This window comes from Stomoxys calcitrans, chromosome 1, assembly GCF_963082655.1.
Source record: "Stomoxys calcitrans chromosome 1, idStoCalc2.1, whole genome shotgun sequence".
In the NCBI taxonomy this organism is placed as follows: domain Eukaryota; kingdom Metazoa; phylum Arthropoda; class Insecta; order Diptera; family Muscidae; genus Stomoxys; species Stomoxys calcitrans.
The window spans coordinates 22,886,764-22,906,577 of NC_081552.1; the positions used below are offsets into that span (position 1 = coordinate 22,886,764).

Sequence of the window (19,814 nt, forward strand, 5' to 3'; positions counted from 1 at the left end):
AAGCCCTATACTGGAGGGTCATCTAGTTGGACTTGACTCAAAGTGTGCGCCAGCGGCGAAGCACGGAACTCGACAGCAACAGCTAGTGAAGCAGCTGCTGCTGTGGTTCCACAGCTTTCTTGGGTCTTGAATTCTTGAGCCTCTAGAGTGCCCAATTCTTATCCGATTGCAATGAAATTTTGCACGACGTGTTTTGTTATGATATCTTACAACTGTGCCAAGTATGGTTCAAATCGGTCCATAACCTGATATAGCTGTCATATAAACCGATCTTGGTTCTTGACTTCTTGAGCCTCTAGAGGGCGCAATTCTTATCCGATTTGAATGAATTTTTGCACGAAGTATTTTGTTATGATATCCAAAAACTGTGCCAAGTATGGTTCAAATCGGTTCGTAACCTGATATGGCTGTTATATAAACAGATCTAGGGACTTGACTTCCTGAGCTTCTAGAGGGCACAATTCTTATCCGATTTGGCTGAAATTTTGCATGACGTATTTTATTCTTACTCTCAACAACTGTGTCAAATAAGGTTCAAATTGGTTCATAACCCGATATAGCTGCCATATAAACCGATCTGGGATCTTGACTTCTTGTGCCTCTAGAGGTCGCAATTATTATCCGATTTGCCTGAAATTTTGAATGACGGATCCTCTCATGACCATAAGCATACGTGTTTATTATGGTCTGAATCGGTCTATAGCCCGATACAAATCCCATATAAATCGTTTTCTCTATTTTACTTCGTGAGCCCCCAATGGGCGCAATTCTTATTCGCATTGGCTGACATTTTACACAGGTCTACAACATATAATTTAATTGTGGTCCAAGACGGACCATATCTTGATATCGCTTTAATAGCAGAGCAAACTTTTCATATATCCTGTTTTGCCTAAGAAGAGATGCCGGGAAAAATACTCGACAAATGCGATCCATGGTGGAGGGTATATAAGATTCGGCCCGGCCGAACTTAGCACGCTTTTACTTGTTTTATATAGCTGAACCCGGCCCGTTCCGCTGGAACCAATTAAAGAGATTTGATTGAAATACCATGCTACACAAATGATATATATGTCACTTGATTATATGAATCCAGTAAGATCTGTATTGGTCTATTAATTCGCCCGAAGGGTTTAAGGTTATTTAAGTTTGAATATTAGAAGTACTACATTCCTAATGGACTTTAATTGAGCTCGACATTCTCATGGAGATTTTGGCAGTGAGAAGGCCTCCTAGGTGTTGGTTGGTGGATTTAGAGGGCCGTGTGGGCCCCCAGAAACCTGGTCCCGAAATTGGGTATCAAATCCACCCATTGACTCTAAAATATGTATCAGATTCATGTTCTACTCTAAAATACCTTTTATTTGAGCCCCATATGGGAATGGGAATGGGGTGGCCCTATATATAAACACTTTTCCCGAATGTTGATATCGGAATCGTGCTCTACTCCTAAATATCTTTCCTTTGAGGGCCATATTGTCATGGCTGGTAAATATGTAGGTCTAATTTAGGGGTGTTTTGGGGGATAGGGTTGTTCCTCAGATACAAAGCCCTGAGAAAATATCGTTTTCTAATCTCAAATATCTTTCCCTTTGAGCCTTAAATTGTCATTGTCTGCAAACACGTTCTATTTGGGGGTAGTTATGGGTATGAGACGTTCCCTAGACAGTTGGTCCCGATTGTTGATATCAAATTCGTGCTTAATCTCAAATATCTTTCGTTTGAGAACAATATTACTTTAGTCGGTAAACATGTCCGTTTTGGGGGATGGAGCGGCCACTCAGTGTCTTGGCCCTGAAAATATATATCGGACTCCTGTTTATAGATATAGCTAGTGTACTTTTAGTATTTGGTCCAAATCCGAACATATTTTGATATAACTGATATGGGACATAAGGTATGAAATTTTCACCGAATTTTGATGAAAGGTGGTTTACATATATTCCCGAGGTGGTGGGTATCCAAAGTTCGGCCCGGCCGAACTTAACGCCTTTTTACTTGTTACCCTTTGCGGGGTATTTTGGGAAAGGGGTGATTCCCAAAATACATGGTCCTAAATTTGGATATCAAATTCGTATTCTACTCCCAAATACCTTTATTTGAGCCCCATTTTGCGATGGTCACTAAAAAATTGCTGCTTGTGGGGTATTTTGGAAGTTGACCCCCAGAAAATTGGTCCCGAAAGTGGGTAACAATTCTAACTCTACCCTCCAATACCTTTTATTTAATCTCCACATTGACATGGTCAGTAAATATGGCCGATTTAGGGGTGTTTTGGGGATTGGCGTGGTCCCCCAAACACTAAGCCCGGAAAATATATCAGCAACGTGTTCTATTCTCGTATATCTATATATGATTTATTTGTAGCCCATATTTTGGGAAAACGGTTGACCCCCAGAAAATTGGTCCCGAAAGTGGGTATCAATTCTTGCTCTACCCTCCAATACCTTTTTGTTTATAATGTGCAGCTTACATTGACATGGTCGGTATATATGGCCGATTTAAAGGTGTTTTGGGGATTAGGGTGGTCGCCCAAACACTAAGCCTGCAAAATATATCAGCAACGTGCTCTATTCTCATATATCTATATATCATTTATTTGAACCCCATATTGTCAGTGCCCTCAAAATTGGATATCAAATTCGTTTTCTAAGCTCATTTAGAAAACGACGACGGATTCGATTCCACTTTAAAAACCCTCTTAATTGAGCCTCATATTGCAATGGTCAGAAAATACTTACTATTTGGGTGGTGTTGTGGGGGTGGGGTGGCCCCATTGTTACTTTTCCCGAATATTGATATCAGATTCGTGCTTTACTCCCAAAGACCTTTCATTTGAGCCCCGTATACCTATGGTCGTAAATGTGTCCCCTTTGGGGGACGTTTGTGGGGAAAGGTCTCATATTTGGATATAAGATTCGTATTCTACACTCAAATACCTTTTATTAAAGCCCCATATTGCCATGGTCACTAAATAAGTGCTGTTTGGGGGGTGTTTTAGGGAAGGGGTAGACCTCAGAAACTTGGTTTCATATTTGAATATCAGATTCGTATTTTACTCGCAAATACCTTTCATTTGAGTCCCATATTGTCTTACTTTACTTTAATTGGCTATGACAGAATATTTGTTCCACTAGACGAACGTAGAATAGCATTCCAAGCGCCTCGATCTTCTGCGCTCATTCTAAAATCTCTGACACCAAGTTTCGAGGTGTCTCCCACAACTTGATCTTTCCGTCGGGCTTTTGGTCTTCCCGGTTTGCGTGTCCCATATTGCCATGGTCGGTAAATATGTCCGATTTAGGAGTGTTTTGGGGGTTGGGGTGGTCCCCCCAACCACTTAGTCCGGCAATTGGATATCAGATACGTTTCCTAATCTTAAACACCTTTCATTTGAGTCCCATATTGTCTATATATATATATTTGGTAAGTTTTGGGGGTGGGGCGGCCCCCCTAGGTACCCCATCCGAAATTCGGATACCAAATTTTTGATTTTAGTTTACTATAAGAGATTACACGAAATTTCTCAAAAAAATCACACCAGCCATTTTAGAAGATCTGGCGTTTCCGAAAATTAGAGTAAGGGGGAGGGTTCGGCCCCCCTTCAGATATCAAAAAAGTTAGAACCCTATTTTCACCACGGGATCATTATGCACCATCTGTGAATATTTCAAGAAAATCGGTTCAGCCGTTTCTGAGTCTATAAGGAACACACAAACAAACAAACAAACACAAATTGATTTTTATACCCTCCACCATAGGATGGGGGTATACTAATTTCGTCATTCTGTTTGTAACACCCTGAAATATGCATCTGAGACCCCATAAAGTATATATACCCTTTATCGTACATGTCCGTCCGTCCATCCGTCTGTCGAAAGCACGCTATCTTTCGAAGGAATAAAGCTAGGCACTTGAAATTTTGCACAAATACTTTTTATGAGCGTAGGTCGATTGGGATTGTAAATGGGCCAAATCGGTCCATGCTTTGATATAGCTGTCATATAAACCGATCTTGGATCTTGACTTCTTGAGCCAATAGAGAGCGCAATTCTCATCCGATTTGGCTGAAATTTAGCATGAGTGGTAAGTATGGCTCAAATCGGTACATAACCTGATGTAGCTGCCATATAAACCGATCTGGGATTTTGACTTCTTGAACCTCTAGAGGGTGCAATTTGTATTCGATTTGGAAGAAATTTTGTACAACGGCTTCTTTCAAGACCTTCAACATACGTGCCTAATATGGTCTGAATCGATCAATAGCTTGATACAGCTCCCATATAAACCGATTTCCCGATTTTGCTTCTTGAGCCCCTACAAGGCGCAATTCTTATCCGAATGAACTGAAATATTACACAATGACTTGTACAATGTTCAGCATTTGTTTATGATCCGAATCGGACTATAACTTGATATACCGCGCATAGAACTCGACAAATGCGATCCATGGCTGAGGGTATATAAGATTCGGCCCGGCCGAATTCAGCACGCTCTTACTTGTTACATATAAGATATGAAATTTTGTCATTTTTAAAAATTTTACTGAAATTTTTTGTTTAGAATAAATTTAATTTGCATTTTTTTCATTAGACAAAATAATTTTGGAGGGGGTTTTTTGGATATAAACGAAAAGTTTTGGACACTATAATGCCAAACCCAATTACCCACCAAGCTAATGATTTTTTTCTTTTATTTTTCAACAGGTTATGTGCCTGAAACCCTCGCTTTGTGTGCAGAAAATCGATGTGGATTTTACAATTCAAGTTCTGGAAAGTATTTTTGCCAACCACTATTTAAAAAAGCCCAGAGATTGGAGAAAACATGAACACAAATAAAACGCTTTCTATTTTTGTTTTATATATATAGTTTTTAAATAGAGTGTGTAGATTAGTTTTATATATTCTTTTTTAAATATATTTTATTCCATTTTTATATTATTTTCAACAATTCACATTATTTTAACATTCCTCAGTTCATTCTTAGATACATAACTGTATGTATGTTTGGGTATACCTTGAAATACTCGGTGTACTTTTAAAATGTAAGCTTATTTCAAAAAAAAAAAAAAAAAAAAAAATAATAAGGAGCCTTTTCTTTTCCAAATATAAGGGGCTTAGGCTTTTTTATTATTTCAAGATTTCAGTTTAGTTTGTCTGTTTTTGGTTGGTTGATTTTTGTGTTATTTTTTTTTTTAAGTAAGAAATGGTGTAATTTTGTTTATATAGAGGCACAGCTTGTGTTTTTTTTTTGTTTTTTAGAGATTTGTGGTTCTTTTCTTTAAGAAGAGAAACGTGCTTAGGAAAAGAAGTGTTTAGAGTGGTGTACAACAAAACAGGAAATTTTGAAGAGTTATAGTGAGTAGAAACCATAAAACAGTCTACAAATATTGGTTGCCCAAAAAGTAATTGCGGATTTTTCATATAGTCGGCGTTGACAAATTTTTTCACAGCTTGTGACTCTGTTATTGCATTCTTTCTTCTGTCAGTTATCAGCTGTTACTTTTAGCTTGCTTTAGAAAAAAAGTGTAAAAAAAGTTTATTTGATTAAAGTTCATTCCAAGTTTTATTAAAAATGCATTTACTTTCTTTTAAAAAATCCGCAATTAGTTTTTGGGCAACCCAATAGTTTCTAGGAGAGGGTACATTTAAGTGATTTGCGGTTTGAACGATTATTTTGTAATGACTAATTAAGGAAGAACATAAGTTAGAACCTTAGGGGTTGCTATTCTATTCTGCTTTCGGAATAGTCGCGGAAAACTTTAATTGTTCCGCGAGCGGAATTTGACAGTTATGGTTTATTTTTATTTTCATACCAAAAGACTTTTTTTCTGCACTTATTGTCTCCGTTTCGCAAATAAATAAAACAACAAAAAGAAAAAACGAACCATTGAAAAACCCAAAATGATGACGACAATGATGTCAAGCGTTGCCACTAAAATTTATTTTTGCCATTTTCCCCACTATAAACAGAGTACTACTTTTCCGCCTATTTTCCTCCAGCGTTTCGCCGACGTTTCTTTATATGGAGTTTGACAGCATTCCACCTGAAAAGCTGAACATAATACTCAGCTTAAGTTAGAGTTACATACCACGCACATCACTTATGCGCATGTTTACACTCAAATGCGTTCTTTGGGAAGAGTTATATACCATGCGACTTTCTAAAAATCTGCTTAGTTATGTCATTTTTAAAATGTTGCTTAAAATTAGTTCAATAAAAGAATTGATCGATTTTATAGACTACTAGCTGGACAGGGCCCGTTCCGCTGTGCCTTATTTCACTTCCTTATTTAAACGGAGCTCAGGAAATAAGTCCTGTTTAGGTGTGCTGGTACGCCCTTTCAGATATTTCACCCCAATGTAGATATCATATTGGTGCTCTACGCCCAAAAACCTTTTATTTGAGCCTTATATGGGGTTAGGTGTACCCCCATGCATCAGAATCGTGGTCTAGTCTCAAATACTTTTGATTTGGGCCTAATATTGTTATTATTGGTTTAAATTTCCATTTGGCGGGCTTTGGAGGTGGGGCGAGCGCCCTACAATTCCCACCTTAAATAAGTATACGAAATTTTTGTTTTTGAGTTATTATAAACAAACTAACCACCAACCGAAATCTGGCGTTTTTGAAAATAGGGTTAGAGGAGGATCCGCCCATTAAAGTTTGGATGTTTGATCTACTTCATTCTCTTGGTTTAGGTGGTGGATTGGAGTAGCCCTAGCCTTTGTCCCGAAAGTTGATATCAGATTCCTACTCTACTCCCAAAAACCACATTTGTGCTACATTTTGTTATAGTCGATATATATATGTGGTTCTGGGGGAGTTTATAAGATGAGTCTTCCCTGAAAAATGTTGGCCATAAAACAGATATCGGATTTGAGCCCCTTTTTGCCATAACCAACAAATATGTCCAACTTGAGAGGTATGTAGGGCGGACGGACATCCACGCACTTGGCCCTGAAAAAATATCAGCATCGTGCTCTGCTGTTAAATTCTTCTTATTTGAGCCGCAATTGCAATTGGTTTAGGGGGATTTTATGGGGTGAGAGTAGCCCCAAACACTTGGCCTCAAAATTGGATAACAAATTCGTTTTCTACTATCAAATACCTATTATTTGAGCCCCTTATGGCCATAGTAGACAAATATGATCGGGTTGAAGGGAGTTTAGGCGGCGAACCCTGAAATAATATCAGCATTGTGATAGAATACGATTTTGTTTGAGTCCCATAATGTCAAGCATTTTGAAGGTGGCAATCAAGATATTCAGGGCTAGGGGTCTCGTTCCGATCCACACTAATTGCCCTCACAATTACTCTCTGACACATCCTTTCATTTGAATACAATATTCTCGGTCGTCTTACATGACAGTTTGGTGTTGTTTTTATTGGGGGGAGAGGGTCGGTGCTTCCGGCCCTAAGACCCAAAAGACAATTTATTTGAGTCCTTTAATGGCGAGATCTACATGTCCGGCTGAACGGCAGCATGTGAACCAGATACTTGAATCCTTTTATCAACATTGGATTTGATAAAATGATTCAGGATTAGGTGGTGGGCCAGTCCCAGACTCTGTCCCAAATGTGTATTTCAGATTTGTAGTCAACTCTCAAAGACCTTTCATTATACCCACCACCGAAGGATGGGGGTATATTCATTTTGTCATTCCGTTTGCAACACATCGAAATATCCATTTCCGACCCTATAAAGTATATATATTCTTGATCAGCGTAAAAATCTAAGACGATCTAGCCATGTCCGTCCGTCTGTCCGTCTGTCTGTTGAAATCACGCTACAGTCTTTAAAAATAGAGATATTGAGCTGAAATTTTGCACAGATTCTTTTTTTGTCCATAAGCAGGTTAAGTTCGAAGATGGGCTATATCGGACCATATCTTGATATAGCCCCCATATAGACCGATCCGCCGATTTAGGGTCTTAGGCCCATAAAAGCCACATTTATTATCCGATTTTGTTGAAATTTAGGACAGTGAGTTGTGTTAGGCCCTTCGACATCCTTTGTTAATATGGCTCAGATCGGTCCAGATTTGGATATAGCTGCCATATAGACCGATCTTCCGATTTAGGGTCTAAGGCCCATAAAAGCCACATTTATGGTCCGATTTCGCTGAAATTTGGGACAGTGAGTTGTCTTAGGCCCTTTGACATATTTTTTCAATTTGGTCCAGATCGGTTCAAATTTGGATATAGCTGCCATATAGACCGATTTCTTGATTTAGGGTCTTAGGCCCACAAAAGCCACATTTATGGTCCGATTTCGCTGAAATTTGGGACAGTGAGTTGTCTTAGGCCCTTTGACATATTTCTTTAATTTGGTCCAGATCGGTTCAGATTTGGATATAGCTGCCATATAGACCGATCCTCCGATTTAGGGTCTTAGGCCCACAAAAGCCACATTTATTATCCGATTTTGATGAAATTCGGGGCAGTGAATTGTGTAAGACCCATCGACATCCTTCGTTAATTTGGCTCAGATCGGTCCAGATTTGGATATAGCTGCCATATAGATCGATCCTCCGATTTATGGTGTAAGGCCCATAATAGCCACATTCATTATCCGATTTTGCTGAAATTTGGGACAGTGAGATGTGTTAGGCCCTTTGACATATTTCTTCAATTTGGTCCAGATCGGTTCAAATTTGGATATAGCTGCCATATAGACCGATTTCTTGATTTATGGTTTTGGGCCCATAAAATGCTCATTTATTGCCCGATGTCGCCAAAATTTGGAACAGTGAGTTAAGTTAAGCCTCTTGACATACTTCTGCAATATCGCACAGATCGGTCCAGATTTGGATATAGCTGCCATATAGACCGATATCTAGGTTTTAGGTTTTGGGGCCATAAAAGACGCATTTATTGTCCGATGTCGCTGAAATTTGAGACAGTGAGTTTGGTTAGGCTCTACGACGTCCTTCTTCAATTTTGCCCAGATCGGTCCAGATTTGAATATAGCTGCCATATAGACCGATCTCTGTATTTAAGGTTTAGGGCCCATTAAATAGGCATTTATTGTCCGATTTCGCCGAAATTTGGGACAGTGCTTAGTGTTAGGCTCTTCGACATGTTTATGCAACTTGGCCCAAATCGGTCCAGATTTGGATATAGCTGCCATGTAGACCGATATCTCTATTTAAAGTCTTGGCCCCATAAAAGGCGCATTTATAATTCGATTTAACTGAAATTTGACACAGTTTCTTATGTTCGGCTTTTCGACATCCGTGTCGTATATAGTTCAGATCGGTATGAGGTATATGAGTATAAGGTATGAAATTTTCACCGAATTTTGATGAAAGGTGGTTTATATACCCGAGGTGGTGGGTATCCAAAGTTCGGCCCGGATGAAAGGTGGTTTATATACCCGAGGTGGTGGGTATCCAAAGTTCGGCCCGGCCGAACTTAACGCCTTTTTACTTGTTTTATACTCATTTTGTAACGTTGCACATTCATGCCCGTTTTGGGGTTGAAGAGGCTCCGTAGAGACCTTGGACAAAATTCTTATAACATCTGTGTACTCAACTTCCAAACACCTTTCATTTGATATCCATATTATCCCAATCGATAAATATGTCCTGTTGAGGGGTTTTTGTAGGTTGGGAGCCGCCTCAAACATCAAGGAATGAATCGGTATATAAGCTTTTTACTATACTTTTAAATACCTTTCATTTGATATCCATCTCGGTAAATATGTCCTGCTGGGGGATTTTGGGTGGTGGGGAGGCCCCTCAGACACCAAAGAATACATTTTTATGTCAGATTTGTATTCTACTTTAAACACCTTTTATTTGATACCCATATTGCCAAAAAGTGTCCTGTTGGTTGGAGTTTTTGGGGGTGGGGAGCCCCCCGACAATAAAGGTGACATTTTTATGCCAAGTTTGTGCTGTACTTTTAAATACCTCTCATTTGATTCCCATAATGCCCAAAGCGGTAAAAGTGTCCTGTTGGGTGGTGTTTTTGGCGTGATGGACCCCCTGACACTAAGGGTGACATTTTTATGCCAAGTTCGTACTCTACTCTTAAATACCTTTCGTACTCTACTCTTAAATACCAAATCATATGTTTAACGAGTTAAACAGTTATTTAACTTCGTCCGTCAAATGCATGCGTGTCTTTGTTGTGTAAAGGTGGAGTTACATGCTATGCGCGCGCATTAAAAATGCAACTTTGCAAACAAATCCCTCAAAAGTAAGCGCAAAAGTTAAACAATTTTTAACTTTGACGTTTGAACTCAAGCGTTATTTTGTTTTGCCATACGTGAAGTAGTATTTTTAGGCGTCAAAGTTGCTTTTCTGGGATTTGTTTGCAGAGTTGCATTTTTAATGCGTTTTTGACTCCACCTGAATTACTCACTCCACCTTAAGCTGGGTATTTTCAAGGGACCTGTTTTGGAAGGAGCTGTCGCTTTCTCCGAACGCCCAGCCATGCCATGATTCTTGACCTGGGACTAAGCTGGGGAAGAAACGTCGAGATAAAAATGAAAAAGGTTTGTGCTCTACATACTACTGTCGCATTTCCATAGAAAAGAATTGGGTATTTGTGCCAAGAGCGTTGCTTTGAATGTTTGCGGCGATGGTTTAGCCGATACTCGCCTAAGGATATCTGGTGTGGTTTCGAGCTCTGGGCAACTGTGCGCTCCTAGGGATGTTCGAGAATGTATAGGATACCGCGTAGACATAGATCTCCAGTTCCCTGAGAGAGGCGCTAGATGTCATGTACGAGCCTAGGCCGCCTTTGCACCAGTATGTTGCGTGTGTGGCCACTAAGATCAACCTCAGGCTGTGGGCGTCAGGACGCTTCTCAAACTTGGAGCGTTTTTCTATTCTGTGCCCCTGTTCCTTAATGGAATGTTCATGGACAAATTTGCAGTCCTACTTTGTTAACGAGTGTGACATTGTTTTCCCTAAAAGAGAACTCTAGGCTGGAGGAACATCGCTCTTTCCGGACCCCTACGTATAAACGGATGAGTCTACATTGGACGGGGACAGTGAGGCAGGGGTTTTGATTAAATTCCTTGGATTAAGGAAGTCGGACTACTAGCGAAGCCTCTTTTAGGCGCTGCAGACAATGTCGATGCGGGAACGACGACCTAATCAGACTAACAAGTGGGCAGTCAGGCGTGTTAGATCGAGATTGGTTAGAAGATCCAAAGAGCTTCTTGGAACCATGGCAACGATTGTTAGGCTCTGTTGCGTCCCGGGCCATCAAGGTTTGGGGGGAAGCAAAGCGGCCGACGAACTGGCCAAGAATGGATCGCTGATTGGCATAAATCGTGCTATGGAATCAATCAGCTTTCTCGTGCAAAAGCTTCATGGTACGTTGGATGACTTCTACGATGAGAGCGTGAACAAAGCGTACGCTGGTGCTTTGGGTTTTAGGGCGGTAAAGAACGTGTATTTCGCGCAGTAAGACATCGCTAGGGATGAGGAACCATAGCCTCGGACTGATGATAGGAGTCCAAAATGATCACTGCAACGTCAGCCACATTTTCATGTGGAGGTGGAGATACTCGTCAAGCTCCTGTAGGTGAGCAAGCTCGTTCCGGTCCAAAGGACCGATCGCTGGGAATGCTCCATACGTTCCAGTAGCTACGTAGGTAGCTATCCACAACTCATGGACGCCCGGTAGCTCGCAGCTAAGCTTCTCGTGACAGCAATGAACACCATACAGATTAGAGCTAAAGGTTCCAGCCTGTGTGGTGCTCACAGTTATCTCTTGCCGGGAGGTCTTTGAGGTGTCGCTGCATACGGGGAAGGGTAAACTTCTGCAGGCTGCGCGATAACGAAGAGGAGTTAGAGAAGGCCAAACACCTTTTGTGTCACTACCTCATGTCACTACCTCATTTCATGCCTGTATTCCCTTCAGGCACTTATGCCTCTTATCATTCTGGAGTTAAAGGGTTTATCACTGGTCCGCAGGGTTCTCTACTTTTCTATCTTGTGCGATTTTTCCTCTTCTATCGTTTCTGCTGTTTTGCACCTTACTATGGTGTATTCCTATCTTATTTACTTTGTCTTCTGTTTCTGTTTTACGTTTTTCTAGGGCCGATACAATAATCTCTCGGTACGTAGCATTCTTATGGCATAAAGAACAGCCCAGCAGTCAGTAGCAACATATCAACGGCGTTGTGGTATCGCGAGTTAAGGAGAGATGATAAACTTCCATTAAGCAGAAATAAAAGAGACATGGAAAGATGAAAGTGCGAGCAACTCGGGATTTTCAGAAGTCGGAAAGAAATCATGAATTGAACAAAGAATTAAACATCATACCGATGATTCTGATACATATGTCTGGCTATAGAGAAAGTGTGTATTTTTCACAACTGCTGCTACAGAATGTACACCACCTAGACAGAATGAGGTCAGCGTAGCAGTTAGAAGAATAATAAGGTAACAGGAAGCGATGGCTTAGCAACAAAATTATAATCCTGATTTTTCCTGCTGCTGGTAGAGAATGTACACTGACACGCAGTTCGGTGGAAGAACAATAAGCAATAAGGTGGCAGGAGCTGAAGGGTCATCAACTGAAGTAGAATGAAATTTTTTTCCCAAATGGTCGAATATGCTCGCCTTCTAATAACAATGAGCGCAGCAATAACCTGTCTGAAGGATAACAAGACAGGAGGAGCCTTTTCCAGCTGCTGGTATAGAATGTACATCACCTAGAAAGAAAGAGGTCAGCGTATCAGTAAATCGACCGAAAATAATAGGCAGCTGAAGTCTGTGGATTACCAGCTAAGATAGTATGCAATTTTTCCCCCAGCTGTTGGTAGAGAATATACACCGCCTAGTTAGAATGAGGTTAGCATAGCAGTCACCCGAACAAAGAACAATAATACAGATTCACACATTCCATTAAGGAGCAGGGGCAAACTTCTCACATATCATTAGCGACCTCCTTCTTATAGCCGAGTCCGAACAGCGTGCTGCAGTGCGACACCTCTTTAGAAAAAAGGTTTTTACATGACTTCTATACATGGCATAGAGGCCACCGTAACGCAGTGGTTAGCATGTCCGATATGACAACTTCGATATTATGCCTCCTTATGACGACGTTGGCCTGTTACTTAAAACTATTGAATTTCTTTAGCTTGTAGATATGGGCAGATCAATTGATTTTATAATGGAAAAGCAGAAGTTTTCTGCCACGTCATGCGGAAGAGTGGTTTTTAACGTCCCATTTCATCTTGGCGCTCAGCAGCAATCGGTCCTATGGACCGGAACAAGTTACTCATCGTTAGAAGTTTGACCTCCACATGCAATGTGGCTACAACAACAACAAAATGCATTAGAAATACTACTTCAAATTTTATTATGGACCCCTTGAAGGTTTTTTAAGCTCAAAAGAGGTTGAAACCTCTACCTATACCTTGTACATTTTGATACTTCTTTACGGTTAAGTCATCAAATCCTATAAGATTAACAAGTTCTACGTTAATGCCTTCAGCATATACCTTGTCAAATTTCGATATACCAACTGATATTTATTCTGCCGATTGCGTCTAAGACCCCATAAAGTATATGCGTCGAAGACCCCATAAAGTACATATATTCATGATCGAAGCCGATCTAGCCATGTCAGTCCGTCCGTGTGTCGAAAGTACCCTAACTTTCGAAGGAATAAAGCTAGGCGCTTGAAATTTTGCACAAATACTTCTTATTAGTGTAGGTCAGTTGGGTTTGCAAATGGGCCATATCGGTCCATGTTTTGATTTAACTGCCACATAAACCGATCTTGGGTGTTTTCTTCTTGAGCTTCTAGAGGGCGCAGTTCTCCCATTCAATTTGGCTGATATTTTACACGTAGTGTTTTGTTATGACTTTCAACAACTGTGCCAAATATGGTCTAAATCGGTTAATAACCTGATATAGCTGTCATATAAACCAACATTGGGTCTTGACTTTTGAAGCTTCTAGAGGGCGCAATTCTAATCCGATTTGGCTGAATTTTTGCACGAAGTGTTTTGGTATGACTCCCAACATATGTGCTAAATATGGTCTAAATCATTCCATAACCTGATATGGCCGCCATATAAACCGATCACCCGATTTGATTTCGTAATCCTCTAGAAGGCGCAATTTCTATTCGATTTGGCCGAAACTTTGCATAACATGTTTCGTTATGACTTCCAAAAACTGTGTTAAGTATGGTTTAAATGGGTCCATAACCTGATATAGCTGCCATATAAGCCGATCTCGGGTCTTGACTTTTTGAGATTCTAGAGGGCGCTAGTCTTTTCCGGTTTAGCTGAAATTTTGCAAGACGTATTTCGTTATGACTTCCAACCACTGTGCTAAGTATGATTCAAATCAGTCCATAACCTAATATGGCCGCCATAAAAACCGATCTCCCAATTAGACTTCTTGAGCTTCTAGAGAGCGCAATTACTATCCGATTTGGATGATTGATTTTGCATGAAGTGTTTTATTTTGATTTCCAACAACTGTGTCAAGTATGGTCTAAATCGGTCCATATCCTGATATAGCCGCCATATGAACCGATCTCCCGATTAGACTTCTTGGGTTTCTAGAGGGCGCAATTCTTATCCAATATGGTTGAAATTTTCCATATGTTATATTGGTATGACTTCCAACAACTGTTCCAAATATGGTCTAAATCGGTATATAATCTGACATAGCTGCCATATTAACCGATCTCACAATTTGACTTTTTGAGCCTCTGGAGGGCGCAATTATTACTCGATTTGCCTGAAATTTTGGAGGTCGTTTTCTATGACTTTCGTTTTTCTGTTTCAAAAAGTCATTCAAAGCACTAGACAAATGCGATCCATGGTGGAGGGCATATAGGATTCGGCCACCCTTTTACCTGATTAATTTTATTTTCTTGGTATAAACACCAATTTTGGCATGGGAAAACTATGAGCACCACACAGACTGGAACTTTGAGCTCCGATCAGTGTGGTGTTCATTGTTACCACGAGAAGCTAAGCTGCCGGGCGCGTCCATAGGTTGCGGATAGTGGAATGCTCCATACGGAGTAGCTTCAATTGCTGTCCCGGACTATCAGCGGTATCGAGCGGAGAGTCTCAGTGAAAGGCAGGGCGGCACCGGGTCTTGCATAAGTACTGACGAGGATCGCCACCTCCACATATAGACATGTGGCTACAACAACAACACGGAAAACATTCATAGTTGCTCCTTCAAATCAATTTAGTTTCAGTGCTAATAGGATTAAGGTTTTTGTTTTTTTTTTCATTTACAACAAATAAACAACTAAATTTTTTAATAAAATAAACCTATAATAAGTTAATTTTCAGTTGTTGTTTTTTTTTTCAACCTTGTAACCTTTTTGAGACTTAAAAAAATGAGCACATAACCAAATATTTTGACTTGGAATCGTTCAAACCTTAGAAAATATTAAACAAAAATATTCTTCAAAATTTAAAAATTATATAACAACATTTAAAAAAATATAAAATTTCTTTAATGATAATATCATACTTAATAAATTATGTACAATATTCTTGGCTTTGTTAATATTTAGTACATATTTTTTAATTTATTAATATCTTTATTCACTTTTATTTTTTTTTTTTTTGTAAAAAATTCTATGTCATGTTTGTTTAGGTTACTGTTTTTATATTTTTGGCGAAAGCAACCAAATTAAAAATATAAATGCGTTTTTCTTTTATATAAAAAAAAAAAAAATATTCAAGAAGAAATTTTAAAATAATTAAAAAATATTTCTGAAACGTGTATACATTTGCTTTTTGTTTTTTAATTGTTTTTGCTTCACTGATAAAATGTATAATAATTTTTTTAAGTTTTTGTTTCTTCTTTTATGATTTTAACACACCAAAATGTTACAATATTATTTTCAAATAATATAACAACAATAGAGCAGTCTTGCGCTACACTTGTATATCGATTAGTTTTCCATCGTTGCCAATGTCAGTTAATAGCGTCTCGGATAACTCCTTGCGTGCCTTTTGCACCACCCAAAACATTAAGGCAATGCCACAGATAACCTGCAATGGTAAGTAAAAACCGAGATAAATGATTAAGGTTAATGAGTACAAAGTATAGAAAATCGCTAAAGTTTAAAAACAAATAAGAGCGTGCTAAGTTCGGCCGGGCTGAATCTTATTGGGTTGCCCAAAAAGTAATTGCGGATTTTTCATATAGCTGGCGTTGACAAATTTTTTCACAGCTTGTGACTCTGTAATTGCATTCTTTCTTCTGTCAGTTATCAGCTGTGACTTTTAGCTTGCTTTAGAAAAAAAAAGTGTAAAAAAGTATTTTTGATTAAAGTTCATTCTAAGTTTTATTAAAAATGCATTTACTTTCCTTTAAAAAATCCGCAATTACTTTTTGGGCAACCCAATATATACCCTCCACCATGGATCGCGTTTATCGAGTTCTTTGCGCAGTATCTCTTTTTAGGAACAACAAAGAATAATAACTAAGAACTGTTATGCTATTCGAATTATATCAAATTATAGTCCGATTCGGACCATAAATGAATTCAATGCTGAACATGGTAGAAGTCATTGTGTAATATTTCGGTGCATTCGGATAAGAATAAGCCTTATAGGGGCGCAAGAAGCAAAATCGGGAGATCGGTTTATGTTGGAGCTGCATCAAGCTATAGGTCGAGTCACACCATATTGAACACGCATGGGAGAAGCCATTGTAAAAAATTTCTGCCAAATCGGATTAGAATTTCGCCCTCTAGAGGTTCAAGAAGTCAATATCCCAGATCGGTTTATGTGACAGCTATATAAGTTTATATACCGATTTGCGCCATACTTAACACAGTTGTTGGAAGCCATAACAAAACACCTCATACAAAATTTCAGCCAAATCGGATGAGAACTGTGCTCTCTAGCGCCACAAGAACTCGAGATCCAAGATCGGTTTATATGGCAGCTATATCAAAACATGGACCCAACCGACCACACTAATAAATAGTATTTGTGCAAAATTTCAAGCGGCTAGCTTTACTCTTTCGAAAGTAAGCGTGCTTTCGACAGACAGACGGACATGGCTAGATCGACTTAAAATGTCATGACAAGAATATATTGGGTTGCCCAAAAAGTAATTGCGAATTTTTTAAAAGAAAGTAAATGCCTTTTTAATAAAACTTAGAATAAACTTTAATCAAGTATACTTTTTTTACACTTTTTTTCTAAACCAAGCTAAAAGTAACAGCTGATAACTGACACAAGAAAGAATGCAATTACAGAGTCACAAGCTGTGAAAAAATTTGTCAACGCCGACTATATGAAAAATCCACAATTACTTTTTGGGCAACCCAATATATACTATTTCGAGGTGTTACAAACGGAATGGCGAAATAAGTATACCCCCCATCCTATGGTGGAGGGTATAATATATAGAAAATAACACTGGCATTTACAAAAACTAAAGCAGCACTAAAACAGGTTTATTTGACAGTTCTATAAAGGGAATCTGTCAAATAAAACTTCTTGAAAGATGAGTATTCTGTTCTGCCTTTCAAGCTGAATGCTGTCAAACTCCAGCTGTCAAAAAAAAAAAAAAACGACGGCGAAACGTTGGCTTCAAATAGGCGGAAAAGTACTCTGCTTATAGTGAAGAAAATGACAAAAAAAAATCAAAGTGTCCACACTTAAAACCATTGGCGGCATCATTTTTGTATGTTTCAGTGACTATTCCGAAAGCAGAATAGAATAACCAACCCTAATTAATAATTGTTTTGCGAGCGAAATTTGACAGCAATCAAATGTTTTTGTTTCCATACCAAAACACGTTTCTTCATCTGCACTTGTTTTCTCATTTTTATATACTTTTTTTCAAATAAATAAAGAAAAACGAACCACTGAAACCAATAAAACAATCAAAAATTATGCCGCAATGGTTTCAAGTGTGGACGACACTTTGATTTTTTTGTAATTTTCGCTGTTGACGAAGAAAAAGGAATCGCTCGAAATCGAATCTTTTTCGGTTTGTGTATGTCGAATTCAATTTTTCGCCTGCACATACGCATTGCGAAACAATTGAAGGTGGTGTCATTTGTACAACAACCATTGAAATGTGTGTGCGTGTGCGTACATGAGCAGAGAATATGCGCGAAAGAAGATAACAACATAGAGAATGCAAACATAGATCTGACATCTTAATCAGTGTTGCCGTTTTAGGCTTTTTCTACCAAATTTGGTAGGATTTACTTTCAACTTTAAGGGTTTGGTCGGATGGGTTTGTATATTTGTTTGTTCCGTATAGACTCAAAAACGGCTGGACCGACTTCTTTAAATTTTCACAGATTGTGGGGAATGATCCGGAAGAAACAATAGGCTATATAATTTGTTGATATCGGTTGGGGGCGGGCCCTCCCCTTTACCCTAAAAATACGACCCCAAAACAAAGTGAACCGATCGGGACTCAATATGGACTCAAATGAAAGGTATTCAGGAGTAGACTACGAATTTCATATTAAAAATTGGGGGGCCGCCCTGACCCCAAAACCCTCTAAAATAAGTTTATTGGACGATAATGACAATATGGGACTCGAATAAAAGGTATTGGGGAGTAGATTACGTAAATGGTCAGCAAGGAGGAAAAGGCTTTTTAGTTTTTAGATATTGGAAGGGGCGGACCCCCTCCCCCGTAACCCCAAAAAAAACCACTTAAAATCAAAAGTGGAGCGATAGGGACAATATGGGTATCAAATGAAAGGTATTGGGGAATAGTATACGAATATGGTATTAAAATTGTGATGAAGTATGCGAGGGGTCGTCCAACCCCAAACCGATCTGGGATCTTGACGTCTTAAGCCACTAGAGGACGCAATTCTTATCCGATTTGGCTGAAATATTGCATGAGGTGTTTTGTTATGATTTGCAAAAACTGCACCAATCATGGTTTAAATCGGTACATATCTTGATATAGATGTCATAGAAACCGGTCAGGGTCATGACATCTTGAGCCTCTAGAAGACGCAAATCCTATCCGATTTGGCTAAAATTTCGCATGACGTATTTCGTTATAACTTTCAACAGCTGTGTTAAGTATGGTTTAAATTGATCCATAACCTGATATAGGTGTCATATAAATCGATCTGGGATCATGACTTCCTGAGCTTCTAAAGGGCGCAATTATTATCCAATTTGGCTGAAATTTTGCATCATGTGTTTCGTTATGACTTCCAACTACTATGCTAAGTATGGTTCAAATCGGTCTGTAACCTGATATAGCTGACATATAAACCGATCTGGGTGCTTGACTTATTGAGCCTCAAGAGGACGTAATTATTATCCGATTTGGCTAAAATGTTGTACAACGGCCTCTCCCATGATCTTCAACATACGTTTCAAATATGGTCTGTATCGGTCTACAGCCTGACATAGCTCCCATATAAACCGATTTCCCTATTTCACTTCTTGAGCCCCTAAAGGACGCAATTCTTATTCGATTTGGCTGAAATTTTACACATTCAATTTGCATAGCAAATCTTTTCTTTTATCCTTTGTTTGTCTAAAAAGAGGTACCGGGAAAGAACTCGACAAATGCGATCCATGGTGGAGGGTATATAAGATTCGGCCCGGCCGAACTTAGCACGCTTTTACTTGTTTCTGATATTTATGCCATGGGTAAGCCTAAGATGCTCACCCATGCGCAACGGTGACATTAGATAGGCCGACATATGTGGAAATTCGATTGAATTCAAAAATAGACAAAATGTGACACAATGTGATGGGAATAAACAGCGAGCATCACCAACAACAAATTCAGCGCCATCTATTGGGGGGAAGAAATTATTTGAATAGCAAAGCAAACCCGAACAAAGAAAAAGAG

The 19,814-nt window shown here is 39.1% G+C and overlaps 2 protein-coding genes across 5 annotated transcripts in view; one reads left to right on the forward strand and one right to left on the reverse strand.

Moving 5' to 3' along the window:
- LOC106091501 (alanine--glyoxylate aminotransferase 2, mitochondrial) overlaps nucleotides 1-4,875 on the forward strand; it is a 38,012-nt gene extending 33,137 nt beyond the window's left edge. Inside the window, exon 5 of the mRNA XM_013258036.2 lies at nucleotides 4,707-4,875. Coding sequence (XP_013113490.2) covers nucleotides 4,707-4,838 — 132 coding nt within the window. The 3' untranslated portion in view covers nucleotides 4,839-4,875. The remainder of the gene's footprint in view (nucleotides 1-4,706) is intronic.
- Nucleotides 4,876-8,868: 3,993 nt separating this feature from the next.
- LOC106094398 (transmembrane protein 64) overlaps nucleotides 8,869-19,814 on the reverse strand; it is a 101,277-nt gene continuing 90,331 nt past the window's right edge. For all 4 annotated transcript variants that reach the window (XM_059363666.1, XM_059363672.1, XM_059363669.1 and 1 more), the window contains exon 5: nucleotides 8,869-16,006. In XM_059363666.1, coding sequence (XP_059219649.1) covers nucleotides 15,890-16,006 — 117 coding nt within the window. In that variant the 3' untranslated portion in view covers nucleotides 8,869-15,889. The remainder of the gene's footprint in view (nucleotides 16,007-19,814) is intronic.